General features: G+C 38.6%; 1 protein-coding gene across 4 annotated transcripts in view; it reads right to left on the bottom strand.

The window, feature by feature from the left end:
• The window catches only part of LOC130434362 (teneurin-3), a 578,467-nt gene that overhangs the window by 89,259 nt on the left and 475,294 nt on the right, over positions 1-13,914 (bottom strand). For 3 of the 4 annotated variants that reach the window (XM_056764479.1, XM_056764490.1, XM_056764508.1), the window contains 2 exons: positions 7,137-7,235; positions 4,173-4,411 (listed from right to left, as the gene is read on the bottom strand). In XM_056764479.1, the coding sequence (XP_056620457.1) occupies positions 4,173-4,411; positions 7,137-7,235 (338 nt within the window). The remainder of the gene's footprint in view (positions 1-4,172; positions 4,412-7,136; positions 7,236-13,914) is intronic. The other variant, XM_056764500.1, reaches the window with a different exon arrangement.

Raw genomic sequence — 13,914 nt, forward strand, 5'->3', positions numbered from 1 at the left:
AACAAAGCTGAAGGAATAGTAGCTGTTGAGGTGCGTAGTGTTTAAGTGGTACCTCAACTGGTAGAGCACGGTTGTGTGTATGATTCTTATCGAACTCACAAACTCACAATACTGTGCATTGAACGGAACTGCTTTAGATCAAAGTTTCAGTTAAAAGCATGAAAAGACTGTGAAATTGACACCAATGAAATGAAAAAAAATATATGAATTTCCACTGCAATAAATCTAGAGCATAACCGAATGTCGTTCTATTCCTCAGGGTGTATGTCAGTGTACAGACAGAATCCCAATCAAATATTCTAGCCTCTCACTTTTCTTACCTACAGTCCTTAAAGTGATAGTTCACCCAAAAATAAAACTTCTGTCATCATTTACTCACCCTCAGATTGTTCCAAACCTGAATACATTTATTTTTTCTGATGAACCCTCGAAAGAATGTCAGTAACCAATCACATCTCATCCACCATTTTCTGCCATAGTAGGGAAAATTAAATACTATTGGAGTGAATGGGCGAAGAGATCTGATTGATTACTGACATTCTTTCAAATAACTTCCTTTGTGTTTATCATAACAAAGAAATGTATAAAGATATGAAACAATCTGAGGGTGAGTAAATGATGACAGTACATTTAATTTTTGGGTGAACTATCCCTTTAAACTCTTTTTATATAAAAATATTGTCCAATTTGAGCAACACATGCAAGAGAATTACAAGACGACTTCAGACATTATTTATGCTTCTGAGGTCATCCAACTACAGTAGGCGGGAGGACAAAGCGTCTCACTAACCTGTGAAAATAACAGTGTACTGTGGAAAGATTAAGTGACTGTTGTCTCCAGTGGGTCACTACTCATTCACCAAGACAGAAGGGAAATAAAATCACTGCCTGCCTCTGCCTAAATGTGAAATGCTTTTCAGAGGTGTAAAAACCTGTGAAATATTTATGAACGCCTTTTCCATCTTGCGGGATTTTAAAAGACGGCTGTGGAACTCTTGGCATGCCGTCCTTCCTCCGGTTGGTGTTTTTTCTACAAGTTTCTCCTGCCTTGTGCCTCAATGCTGAGAGCAACGGAGGACATCTGACAACAACCAATGGGCACTCTGTTCGGAAGACCAAACAGATCTGTATAAAGGACTTTCACTTGGGTATGTGTTTTGTCAGTGAGAAAAACCACTCATCTCAGATCGGTTCCGTCGACCCGTTGTTCTGGTCTCAATACGGATGTTATTGCGGTAAGAAGTGGCAGCTGGAGGACTTCATTGACAAGTTGACAAGGAGGCATCTGTGTGAACCTCTATTCAGTATTAAATCCATCCATGCAGGATGTGGTATTGATTGAGTGAAAAATCCCTGTTATCCATGTTGAACAAGGAGACAGAGAAACCCAATTTCCCTTGTCCTCTGCTTTTCTTGTTCCGTGGGTGTGGGCTTAGCCGAGATGGCTGGGGTCTCACACACCAGATGGGTCTGACTGTGAAGAGGCTCTGGGCTTCGTTAGTAACTGCAAGAGCTGTTGACGCATAGCACATAGCTAGCAAGGCATTGTTTGCTGTGTGAAACTGAAAAGGAGGATATGTTCTCCATCTGCACTGCTGACAGCGTGAGACTCGGTGAGATGAAGACACTGCGCTAAATCCATCTGAAGCAGTTTTCTTTAATAGAGCGTCCACTCTCATTTGAAATGCATGTAAACACATTCATATACAGTAGTGCTGTATGCATAAAATGATCTGGTGGGCTTAAATATAAAATGCCATAAGAAATATTAAGGTATCATCGCTCTGTATCCATCAGAAGGCCTCAATAAAGACAAAAAAATCATAAGAGGCAAGATATACAGATTCCAATTGTTGTACCCAAGCTGTGCCGCAGTCTCTGGTTGTGCATAATTACAGCGCCTTATAAGCAAACAGCATCACTCCTGATATTCCCGGTGGATATTCAGTCCCATGCACAGACACACATGTTTGTTTTTAAGATAACAGTTAATTCCACTGATTCAAGTGGTACTGCTCAGGGATTGTCAGACGATTAAATTATTATTAACCAAAACTTTATTAGTTCTGCGTAATTTGGGAGGGATGCGGGGAGAAGTTGTGCTGTCAGGCCCATTTGTGAAAACACCTTGAATCCGAAAGAAAACTGCAGTAACAATGTTGCATCCTGTAGATCAGCATCTGTTTGAAATAAGAGGGTTTGAAACCAAATTCTGAAGGATAATGAGGTCTGCTAATGAAAGCTGAGATGGGACAAGAATAAGCCACAGATAAAAGACAGTGAGAAAAAAATGAGTTGTGGGGCTTGTTAATGTTTGGCCCCTACAGTGCATGTCATGATTAGCTCTCCATATATTTCCATAATTTCTGTGATGCTCTTCAATGTCCTGCTGCGTGCATCTTCAGGAACCTTAAAATGCAGTAATGATCAGAGCCGCAGAGGGTCTGGCCAGAGACACCCCGTTGGTTGTTAGCCATGTACGCTACAAACATATTTTTCATAATGATTTGGAGAATAACTAGCCTCTGTCGTTATGGGAAACAAACGATTCCAGGTGGGAACTAAAGTTTATTGCCAACATTTAAAAAGGCGAATGAGAACATTTGACAAGTGGAAAGTATCAAATAAGCGGGTGTTATTAGGCCAATGCACAACCAAGAAGATTTTAAATATAAAGGTAACAGAGCAGAAATGGTCATAATGGGCCAATTATGATGAGACCCTGGGTGAAGAAACATGTAATGCTCTCTTTCTCCGCCTCTGGAGAGATAGCTGGGACCTCTGCTCTATTAGCGGTCGTATTGACAAAGTGAACAGACCTGGCTGTGGAGTGTCGGTAAATAGCTCTCTGGAAGCTGCTCAACTGCCAGTAAAATACAATGAAATAATTAACTCCAAAATGGATTTAGCCTTCTCTCTAAAGAGCAAAATTATCTTTGGTTATTTGGCTCTCCCTCTCTATTCCCGGTTCGAAATCCAAACTGCTTCGTTTAACTCTGTAGTAGAAAAAAGTACTACGAAGTGACTAAACAAATGAATTTCTATATGATGCAATAAATGAGGTTCAGCGATGCTATGCTGTAATCCCTTTACTTCTCTATGATGAGAGGGTCTCTTGATCTCTACAATTGGTCTGGAGAATTAAATTAAACTATTTCATTAAAATGGGAAAATAGGACGCTACGTTTCCTATTATTGACTTTGGGTACGAGATTGTTGATGTCAACATTTAAAAAACTGGGTGAAAGTGTGTATGACTGGGTGTTGTGTCCGATTGCTCTGAAGGTTTATATGGAAGGCTCAAACTTATACTGTAGTAAAAACAATAAGATTGTGTTATTTTACACAATTACTTTTCTTATAATTAATACAAAATATTATATAGTATTCTTAAATAATTATACGTTGAAGGCCACACTAATATCTTCTAAGGTTTGTGTGTTTCTATAGTTGTTTCTAGTTCGTCAAGATTATTAATGAGAAATTGAAATTTTGAAAATGTGCATTGTAACGGTAACTTTGCAGTCAACATCAACATCCCAAAAGTCCCTGAAATTTAAAAAGGCTTTAAACATACTAAACAATGTCAAAGGGTTGTGTGAAGGTTAGGTTCATAGGATAAAAATGCCATAAGCTTACTATAAAGTCAATGGAAAGTCCTTGAAGTTGAAGGGCTGTCTCTCCATCACTTTCTATCCTCCCTTGATCTGCTTTCTCTCATTGTCTGTCCCTTCCCTCTTCAGTCATAAAAACGGCCATGAGTGAGCACATCCCCTCATTGTATAGCAGAAGAGTTCAGCATAAAAGGATGTCAAATAAACAGAGGTCCATGTGCATCACTGTCTCACCCATACTATAAACAGCATCATAATACAAACTAGCCTACCTCACAATGAAAAATAAATACTGAATGAATGCTTTACTCAACTTTAAGCGGTCACATTTGCTATGGTAACACGCGCTGTGTGGACAATTGGGCAGGTGACTGGGTATAAGAAAGAAATTAGCACTGGTTTCCATGACAACGTAATTGGCAAAGCAATTGTTTTGTACAATAGTATTTCAGAGCATCTCGCTGGCTTACTGGCTCATAGCAAATGGTTTTGATACTTATTGGGGATGTGATTGCAGCAAAGCATCATGGTTCCACAAACAGGCCTGTTAGTACGTACCGATGCAGTAACACAGCAGTATGGAGAGCAGTATGGACACAGCCATGGCGCTGAGAGCCGTGCACCTCCACGAGCAGTACTTGGACGATTTCTTGAACTTGAAGGCGCTGCGGGAGAGCGTGTTGCGGGGCAGGGGCCGCGTGGGGGGCGAGTATACCGCCCCCGTGGCCATGGTGTAGCCTGGTGTGGCCGTGCTGAAGAGAGGAGTGGTGCCGGTGCCTGTTTTAAAGAGAAAGTGCCTGAAAGAGAAAGAGAAAAAGATTTACTCATTTTGTCAGAGACATTCTCATTTTACATGGAACAGCTCTGGGCAAAACAGATTAATGCCAGGAATTCAAAGCTCAGACATTCAGACACAGTTTTAAAGTTTAAAAATCATTTAAACAAATCATATCTAACACTTTTGGGCTGTCATCGGAAGCTCAGTATATTAAATCTAAATGAGCCTAAATTAATAGTTACAGTCGCACAGACTTTGTTCATAGAGCGCGTGGGGCGCGGTACAGAAGTGAGGCGAACAGCAATCCCACACGGCCTGCTCTCCCGCTAAGTAAGTGACACCCTTCCCCGCTGATTGGCACTTAAGGTATGATTGGCCAACTGAAGCTCTTGGCATGTGGTAATTATTCTAGGCAGATATTTCCATCACATGTACAGTATTAAGTGGGGCTTCTATGTTTGCTTTCACACCATGGTGAAACTGTAGCCCCTTTCATACACTTACAGAAAAAACATCTCAATCAAAGCCCTACACTTTGACTTTGCTTTAGCCTGCTGTTTTACCTTTTCTTATTGAGAGCGGAGCGTGTGTGCGGCTATTCTCTTTATATGTTGAATCAGTTGAATGAACTCAAGAGGTGAGAAGAAAGCTTTTTCTAATTAAAATCACTAAAGATATTGTTACCTGAGCAACCGAGGACATTTTTAAAATGGGCTTTTGTTGTTAAGCATTTCAAAGACACACACGGGCAAGTTGTCACATGGGCTCTATCTCAGTAATTAAAGGTTTCGCATCAGAAAGTCCAATTTAAAAAAATATGTGTTTTCTCTATGTGTGTGAGTCTAGATGTATTCGTCTGAGTTCTGAATCTACCATACACCCGTGCGTTTTAAACTCCTAGGCCAAAACTCTCTTTCAGTAGAAGTCTACCCACAAAATTAAAATTCCACTTTCGCATTTTGTAATAGCTGTGGGGTAAACAAGTGAAAACAAAAAACTACATGGGTTTACATTAAAGAAAAGGTCAACTAGCACAGTATGGGTAGCTTTCAAATGTTAAATTGTGTTCTCGGCAAATCAGTATTTTTCATAAATGTCATGTTGGGGGAAGTTGCCAATTTATTATATTTTATTTCAATATATTACATTTATTTTTTTATTTAAGTATTACAAACAGCCGCAGAAAAAGAGACTATTTCATTTAATAAAATTTTTAAAATAGATTATTTAAAGGTTTGTGTTTAGGAAAAATTATAATTGATGTTTCATTCTGTGAACTACTAACAAAATATCTACCATTTTCTATATCCATGTATGTGCAGAAAATGGAAACTGGAGAAACAGATCAAAAAGATCTTAGATACTGCCCAAAAAACAACAAAATATTTGCTTTTAAGCGAAACAACAGTAATATTTGTACATGTATTAAGTTCAAAAGTTCAAAGTCTTTCACATTGTTGTTGGATGACTTTATGTCACTCCAGAATTTTGTTGAAATACAGCAAACACTGGGATGGAATGGCCAAAATACATTTAGAAATGCTATTTCTAAACGAAAATTTGGAGCAGTCTCTTAATATTTTCTGCAGCTGTGTTTGTTTGACATTTCTCTATTTTACATTTGTACCATGTCATTTATTTTACTTTTCTATTTGCTTCTTGTTTGCATTTAATTAAATGCCTATAATAAGGGTTTTAATGACAGCGTTTATTAGGATAACCAACATAGTGTATTTCCTAATAATAGGGTATGTTGTCACAAAACATCAAGATGTGTTAATTGAACTGTACATGCATTAATTACCTATTTTTTCTGTGCAATTAGAGTGGAAATGTTCAACTATTTTATTGAAGCCACAATATAACCCTGAGAAAGTTTACAGAAGAAAACTAGCCTTAAACATCTATTAAAGGCCTTGACGAACTCCGCAACACAAATCCTTTCCCTTTGTTAAACAAAACAACTCACAAGCTCGCAGAACTAAGTAATTCTCTAAAACTGCACGGCTGTCTGTTCGATTGCATTCTTTATGTTGACAGAATGACCCATGAAGACACTGAACAATGGGACAAACAGATGATTCGAGCTGCGATATCAAATAACACTGAGCACTAAATCCAATTAGTGAGACAATTCAACAATCTCTCGGAATTCTAATGCAGCAACAGAGAGATGGGGGGGGGGGAGAGAGAGAGAGAGCTTGCTTCAGCGCAGTAAACAGTTGCTGCCAACTCACTGTTATTCCAATATTATCAATCAACCCAGTCAAACCCAAGATGCTGTGCCTTCGGTTTCTCTGGGCTTCTGGATTTAATCTAGTAATGCAGGAATATCAATTAACGAATTAGTCAAATTAAAATATTAAAGACTGTGTAACTTGATTTATGCAAGTGGCAAATCGATAAGCATATTAGTGAATTTTTATTACAACTTAATTTAGAGCAATTATTCCTAAGCAAGTATCAGTGTCACAAACGGCTGCCAATCAATTGCCTTTTGAGAATTTGCATTCGTTGGCAAACGTCGGCATATAGAGACATACGACAGTGAGCCAGGCCGGTGCGTGACTGGTAGGTTTGGACAGCTTAATATGAGTCTTATAGAGGGACTTAGACATTTGATTGGCTCAAAGTTGGTCTTCTATTTGGGGTGGTGGGGGGTCTGCAGATTTAGCACTTTGGTTGGCTCAGTGTTGGGCTTGGCATCGGCAGCTGGCACCACGAGAAGACTCAGGAGCACGTACCCGTCCCCATAGCCGCCCTCGTGGCACACGGGAGGGAACACATCCATCTCTATTAAGTTGTCATGCCCGTTTTCAAGAACTGCTTGCTTTGCTAATTTTCTACATGAGAAAGACAAACAATTAGAATAAAGGTCGTCAGTGCTTTCTGAGGATGAGACAGTCAAGCTATTTCTAATTATGAGTTTGGCAGCAAATCTGCAGAGGAAGAGCTTCGCAGACGGCAGTCAGTCTTAGCTGAATGTTCACCGAATAAGGACAGGCTGTTGCACGCAAACCCGCACACATAAAAGACTCATAAAACAAATTTACTGCAGTTTTATACATAGCGTTTAATATAGTTTTTTCTCCATGTGCAAGCAGCATATGTTTTGCTCTGGGGATGTTTAGAGATGTTAGATGAACTATCATCTATGAAACTAACTTGTAGTAAAACTAGTTTAATCACATTCAATATCTGCATCCATTCCTCTTTCCAAATTGTTGTGACTTGTCCCACCTCAGAAGAGCCGTATTAACTACTTCAACCATGCAGAATTCTCTTGGATTTATTTATTTATTCTCTTTAGAAAATATAAGATCATTATTTTTTTTTCATTTACAAGTTCAGCTTCTAATTTGTATTAAATATATAAACTGAATATTAAAAGAAAACTTAAAAGAAAATTATCTTTTACTAATATTCAAGTTTAACTTTTTACATATTTTCAATAATAATACTCAAAATTTGCACAGATTATAACATTCTGTTTAATTTACTGTCATAATTGTATTACTCTTTACATTGATTTCTCATATATCTTTTAATATATTTTAATTACAATTACAAATTTTACAACCCACTCTATTTTATAATTACATGTTTTGATGTTGTTACCCGGATACTGGAAGCCTTCATAGAAAATTCCTTGAGTCATTTGACCCATTCCTTATACATTAAAATAATATACAAAATAATAATTATACAGTGCATTTGTAAAATCGTATCTATTTCATTTGGTTGTTATTTAATGTTTGTTGCTAGAAACAAAATAAAAATAACATAAATCAGGGTTTTCAATTATTTAGACAAATTTGGGTAACAGTGTTGCTCATATAAAATGAATGGAAAATAAAACAGCTCATATAACATTTAACGGACTTTCACTATGGTGAATGTCATTCTTTCACTAATCATTCGTTAAAAAAAACAAGAACAGGAATAAAAAAACTGTATTTATTATTTTGAATGACTAATACCACTCTGAATGACTATAAAGTGTTACTGCTCTCAACATCCACTCTTAGATAAGTGTGTGAATATATTAATTACTGTATTTCTAGTGAACAGCATCCAAGAGGGACGTGAATCTCTAGAGATGTGCATAATCTAAAACCATGAGACGTTTTTGAGTTTTTTTTGTCTCATTTCATCTTTTTCCTTGACAAAAACTTTTCAACAAAAAATTTACTTTGACATCACACACGACCTCTTGGCTTTTTCCCATAACGTCACTATGACCTACACTCCAACCGTCTCACCCTTCTGAACTCCCAGCAGGACTTCTGACATTCACCTGGACTTTTCACAACAAGTAACTCATCGACATGTAATTCTATAGCACGACTTGAACATATGTTCATCCTTCTTGAATTACATTGAGCGCCCTGCCTTTATTCAAACCATACAGCAGCTTTTAAAATGATTTATAAGCAGGTTCGCAGTCGTTCTTTGTCCAAACTTTGAAGACGGAACAGCGAAACAATAGGAAAAACAGACAAAGACTCTGGTAATTCCGTTGCACTTGAAAGAGCCATTTAAGTCGCTTCCTTATGAAAGTGATAAACATTAATTACATTTTATTATGGCTTCCGATACTCACGACTCGCAGTTATGGCGTTAACAGCCATATATGATTGGGTTTTAGAACAGTTAATAGGATGACAGCAATAACGGCATACGTGCTTGTGTGCTTGAAAATAGTTTGGAATTAAATGCTCGGTTGAAATTTTTAATAGCTTTGTAGATTCACTGCGCTCTAAAACGAGAGGTAATGGAAGACACACGGTGAAAAAGAGTGATAAAATCTCCAGCTGTGGTATCTGCGGACTGACTGCGGCATCTGTTGTTTAGGTAAGACTGGATAACACTCCTCTGACACAGTGGAGAGCCAACAGGGATTTCAGCGCATGAGGGACGGGATAACCATTGTTAATTGATTACAGGAGGCATGACATCAGGCTGGAAATTGCTATGCTAATCCGTGTATCTTCTTTCATGTTTGTCATCCTCTGACAAATGTCCTCACAGAAGATTTAGGAAGCGCGCACGTGGAAAAGAACTTGAAAGTAAGTCTTTAACAGTTATATATGCTTGTGTATTCTAAAGTAGACTGCTTACAAAAATATATAACTACAGTTTAGAATCTGAACAGAAGTTATTTTTGCTAGGAGAAAACAAACTTTTAAACAAAGCATGCCACCTCAAAGACAAAACTTTCCATCATGTTTATGTTTAATTCCCATAACCAACGGCCAATTTACTGCGCTTCACAAAAATTTGTCCAGAAAACATCAGTGCATAAACTTTGTTTCTCATTTAACAGGCTATAGATAGAGCCACAGATGATTTTAAGATTTCTATTTTTGCTCCACCTCACAGTATGAAGGCAGAAAAATAGAAAACAGATGAGGAAGAAAAAATGCTGTAACCTCCTTCGGAAGGAAAATGCAAATGGGGTTATTGTTATTCTCAAGGACCCTGCATGCAGTGTATTTTTGTGCACTGCTACTGTGTACATTTCTAAGTTGCAGAAGTGATGTGGGACGGAGTGTTGGAATGAGCTTGAGCACTTGACCTGAGATAAGCCTGTGTTGAGTGCCATCTTGCAGTTGTTGCGTGATTTGGCTGTGTTAACTGACCCTGCTGAAAGGGGGTGGCGATCACAGACCAAATAATGAAGCATCCAACTAGCCCGGCTTGGCAGGACGCTGTGTGTGATCCTGCTCCAAACACTCATCGTTTTTTGTGAAGTAAAAACGCCTATTGATGCAATATTGATTGATGATGTTTTATTTTAACGACACTTTAATGCCTGGTTTGTTTTGACGTAATAAATCACTGCTGCATACAGAAACAAAAAAGTGACAAATCAGGAAAAGTTCTTTGGGCACTTGCAGAGCTTGGGGACATTTTTTTGGATGAAAGCTGATGTTTGATGGAGCGTGAAAAATTCTGCCATCATTTACCTGGCCTTACATCGTTCAAAACTTGTATGATTTTAAATTTTCTGTCAAACACAAATGCGATTGAAAAGCAGCTATGAAAAAAATTATGAAAAAGATCTGAATATGAGTCATATGGACTGCTGCTATGATATACTATGATATATAATTTTGGAGCATGGTAAGCCCTTGGTAACCATTCACTTTCATTGTAAAAAGAAACACAGACATCCCACTTAACATCAGCTCTTATGCTCAATGGTAAAGAAAATCTGAGGTGGGCAGTCCTCATATATTTTCAAACATTAGAAATATTTTATGAGAGTGTTTTTACTTTACTTCATTATATATAATACTTTTTACTTGTGGTGTTGCCGTCGACCCCTCAGGGTTAATACTTAAGTACATAAAAAATCTAGTTCTTTTACTTAGATAAAATGTTTATGCCAAACAACTTGAGTAAAAGAAGAAAAGTACTATATTTTATGCACTTAAGTATTTAAGGTAAAAAATCAACTGAGTTAAATGTTGAGTTAAAATAACTTACTCATGTTCTTGAGAGTAAAAATCCTTAAGCACTGTCCATCTTTGAAGAAAATATATCTTTGTCATGATACAAGAGTAAATCAATACGTTTGTGAACATTACATTTCCACAGCACAATAAATGATGTTTTGTCATAAAAAAGCAATGGACGCCTGTCTCTCCTTCTCAATAATCGTGAGCTCTATCTTTAGCTGTCTCCCTCAGAGGTGTGGCATGGGATCTGACCTATGAGTCAAGTGCTTTGAGAATCACCTTGCTTAAGCAGAACTGGTTATCTCCACACGGACTGAAAAAAGAGCCGTTTTGTTGCGTGCTGAATGAAATCACGTCCAGAAGCGACTCCGCCATACGCCTGATCTGTTATCACATTTGAAATGCGTTCAAACTCTAAATGCGGAAAACATCCTTGTGCATTGCTTTATTATTTTAATCAGTTAAGGACCGGCAGATGTCTCGAGGGCTTCTTCTCTGTCTCCTTCGGCACTGTAACGGCATAATCGGAAGCTATGGGAGTAAGGAAAGTAAAGTGAGGTAATTGTCTGCACGAGGAATAGAGCCACGACCACGTTTGTGTAATTGTCTGTTAACGCAAATTGTGCGCAAATTACAGACGGCGGAAGCATATGTTTGGTAAAGAACGTTTGGCTACAAGGTGCGTGACAATGTCAATAATCCCCTAAAAGTACAGTCGGTAATTGTTGAAACACTACCACCTGAGCCCTTGAAACCAGAGTCACGCTTGTAAACACAAGGAAGCAGCCATCATTGAAGCATATTGGAAAGGCGCCGCTGGAGGAATTTAGTATGTCTAACAGCCTGCCCGTAAAACAAATTCTGAATTGTTTCCCTAATGAAATTTATGAAAAACAGTCAAATAACAACTTATGTGAGCGCAAGTGAATTAGCAAGATGGGTATAAGAGGCTGAATTGTGCAATTTTCTCCAATCCGCTGAAATGTTTTGATTTCTTTAGCCAGCGTCTCAAACAAATCAATGAATTTGATCAGCGACACATGTTGCGAACCGGCAGCATTTCCACACTCCGCCAGCGCGTTGTCGTCCATTTACCAGTGCTGATGTTTTTCATTATTTTCTTCTAAACCCCACCGCAATGCTTGCCGAGGAGCTGGGCTTTGTGTTTATATGAAGTGTAAACAGGCAGTTTGTATCGTGTAAACAGATGTTAAGTAAGCTCCACATTTAAGTTGGATAACGGCACCTTTTACAAACCCGCGCTGCTGAGCGGACACGAAACGGAGACTTTTGAGGGAGTGCGTTTTCAACATCCGTGTTTATCTGGACGCAACAAAGTTGTGTTTCTAAGCATCGGTACGGTCCCGCAGGATTTCAAGTGGTAGTTCATCCAAAAATAAACTCTGACATAATTTTTTAGGACTTTCTTTCTTCCACTGAACACAAAAGAAGATATTTGGATGAAAGTTCGTGACCCAACAATAATGTGCCCCTATTGTGTGAACACAAAACCAATGCAAGTGAATGGGGGCCATTTGAAAACATCCATCAAAATATTTTTTTGTGTGTTCTGCGGAAGAAAGAAAGTCATATTGTTTGAAATGACAAGAGGGTGAGTAAATGATGACAGGATTTTTATTTTGGGTTGAACAATCCCTTTAAGCTGTGTGTGGCCCTGTGTGGTAAGATCCCCGTATAGAAATTCAGCAATTTTATCTCTCTTGTTAATATCCTCAGATTTCTGCATAATGCTTTGTCAATACAAGTGGAAGAACGCCAAGGTCATCGCGAGGATACGGTGTGACCTAAGAGACAGGGAAAGGGGAGAAAAACAAACAGCGGAGAGAAAGTTGGAAAAGAGACAGAGAGCAAAACAATGGTGGAGGAACAATGGACTAAAGTGCAGAGAAATGTTGCTGTGACTGAAAGAGCACAAACCAAAAGACCAAGAATGCCACAAAGCTATCAAACAAAGAACCAAAAGAGAGGATTGAATACTCTGAACTGCTTATTTTCGAAAATGCTCTTTCACTGCAAAATCCTCCATCTAAAACAAGTTCAACAAGTTCAACTGAGCATTCAATGTGCTCAAATATTACTACAGAGTATTTAGTCAATATGCTTTCTTTTGTATGTGAATTAGCCTTATTATAAATTGATTTTATCTCTGTGTTCTGTAGTTTTGCCTTTTAAAAGAGCCAATTCAAGCCTAAACTGAGATGCAAAGTTTGCAACACCGTGGACGATCTTCACATCCTCCACAATGGGCCTGCAAGTCTCTTTATAGCTTGCATCACCCATTTCGTGGTTGTGTTTTTAATCTGACCTCAAATTGAGTGCAAAACATACGTCAAGCACACACAAAGCAATTCATTTTCAGTCAGCTCCCCCAGAGTAAAATATAAGCGGTGGAGAAAACAGAGAAAAGGAAGGGAAAGACCATAAAGGAAGCGTAGCTGTTGGATATTCCTGTTGTAGGACCTCTGCGTCCATGTGAAGTGAAACTAGCAAGCAGTGGTGCGGAGGTGCGCGTGTTATTCCTGGATCTCTTAACGCTGGGTTTGCGACGGCACTCATAAAATATGAACTCAAAGCGAGCCTCCAATCAGTTCCCACATGCCTGTGGCTTTCAGACTGTGGAGATGAACTGAGGGAAAGCTGTCAGTTGTTCATTCTCTTTACTGTCTCTCATCAAATCTTCTTCAAGAATCACAGCGAGACATTTGGCACAATGACAGCGTCGCTTACCAACTGCTTCTACAAAGTTTCTTCGACTACCCACGATTTTCTAGTTCCGCGCTCACACCCACTCCCTCTTTCTTAGGCAGATTTCCTGGCCTTATATCACACAGTATGAATGAAAGCAGAGCTAGGTGGTCACATCACTTAATGGGGAGGCTTAGTCATTATATATACAGTGTCACTAGAAAGAGTAGATCAAAAACAGAAAGGGGCCATTACGGCGCTCACGCGCTAACCTCCCAAACAAAGCGTTCCCATTCTGCTAGTGTTTAAAGACCCTTTGGAGTCTCCACCGAGCTTACAGCCTCACTGATTT

This window comes from Triplophysa dalaica, chromosome 2 (assembly GCF_015846415.1).
Source record: "Triplophysa dalaica isolate WHDGS20190420 chromosome 2, ASM1584641v1, whole genome shotgun sequence".
Taxonomy (NCBI): Eukaryota; Metazoa; Chordata; class Actinopteri; order Cypriniformes; family Nemacheilidae; genus Triplophysa; species Triplophysa dalaica.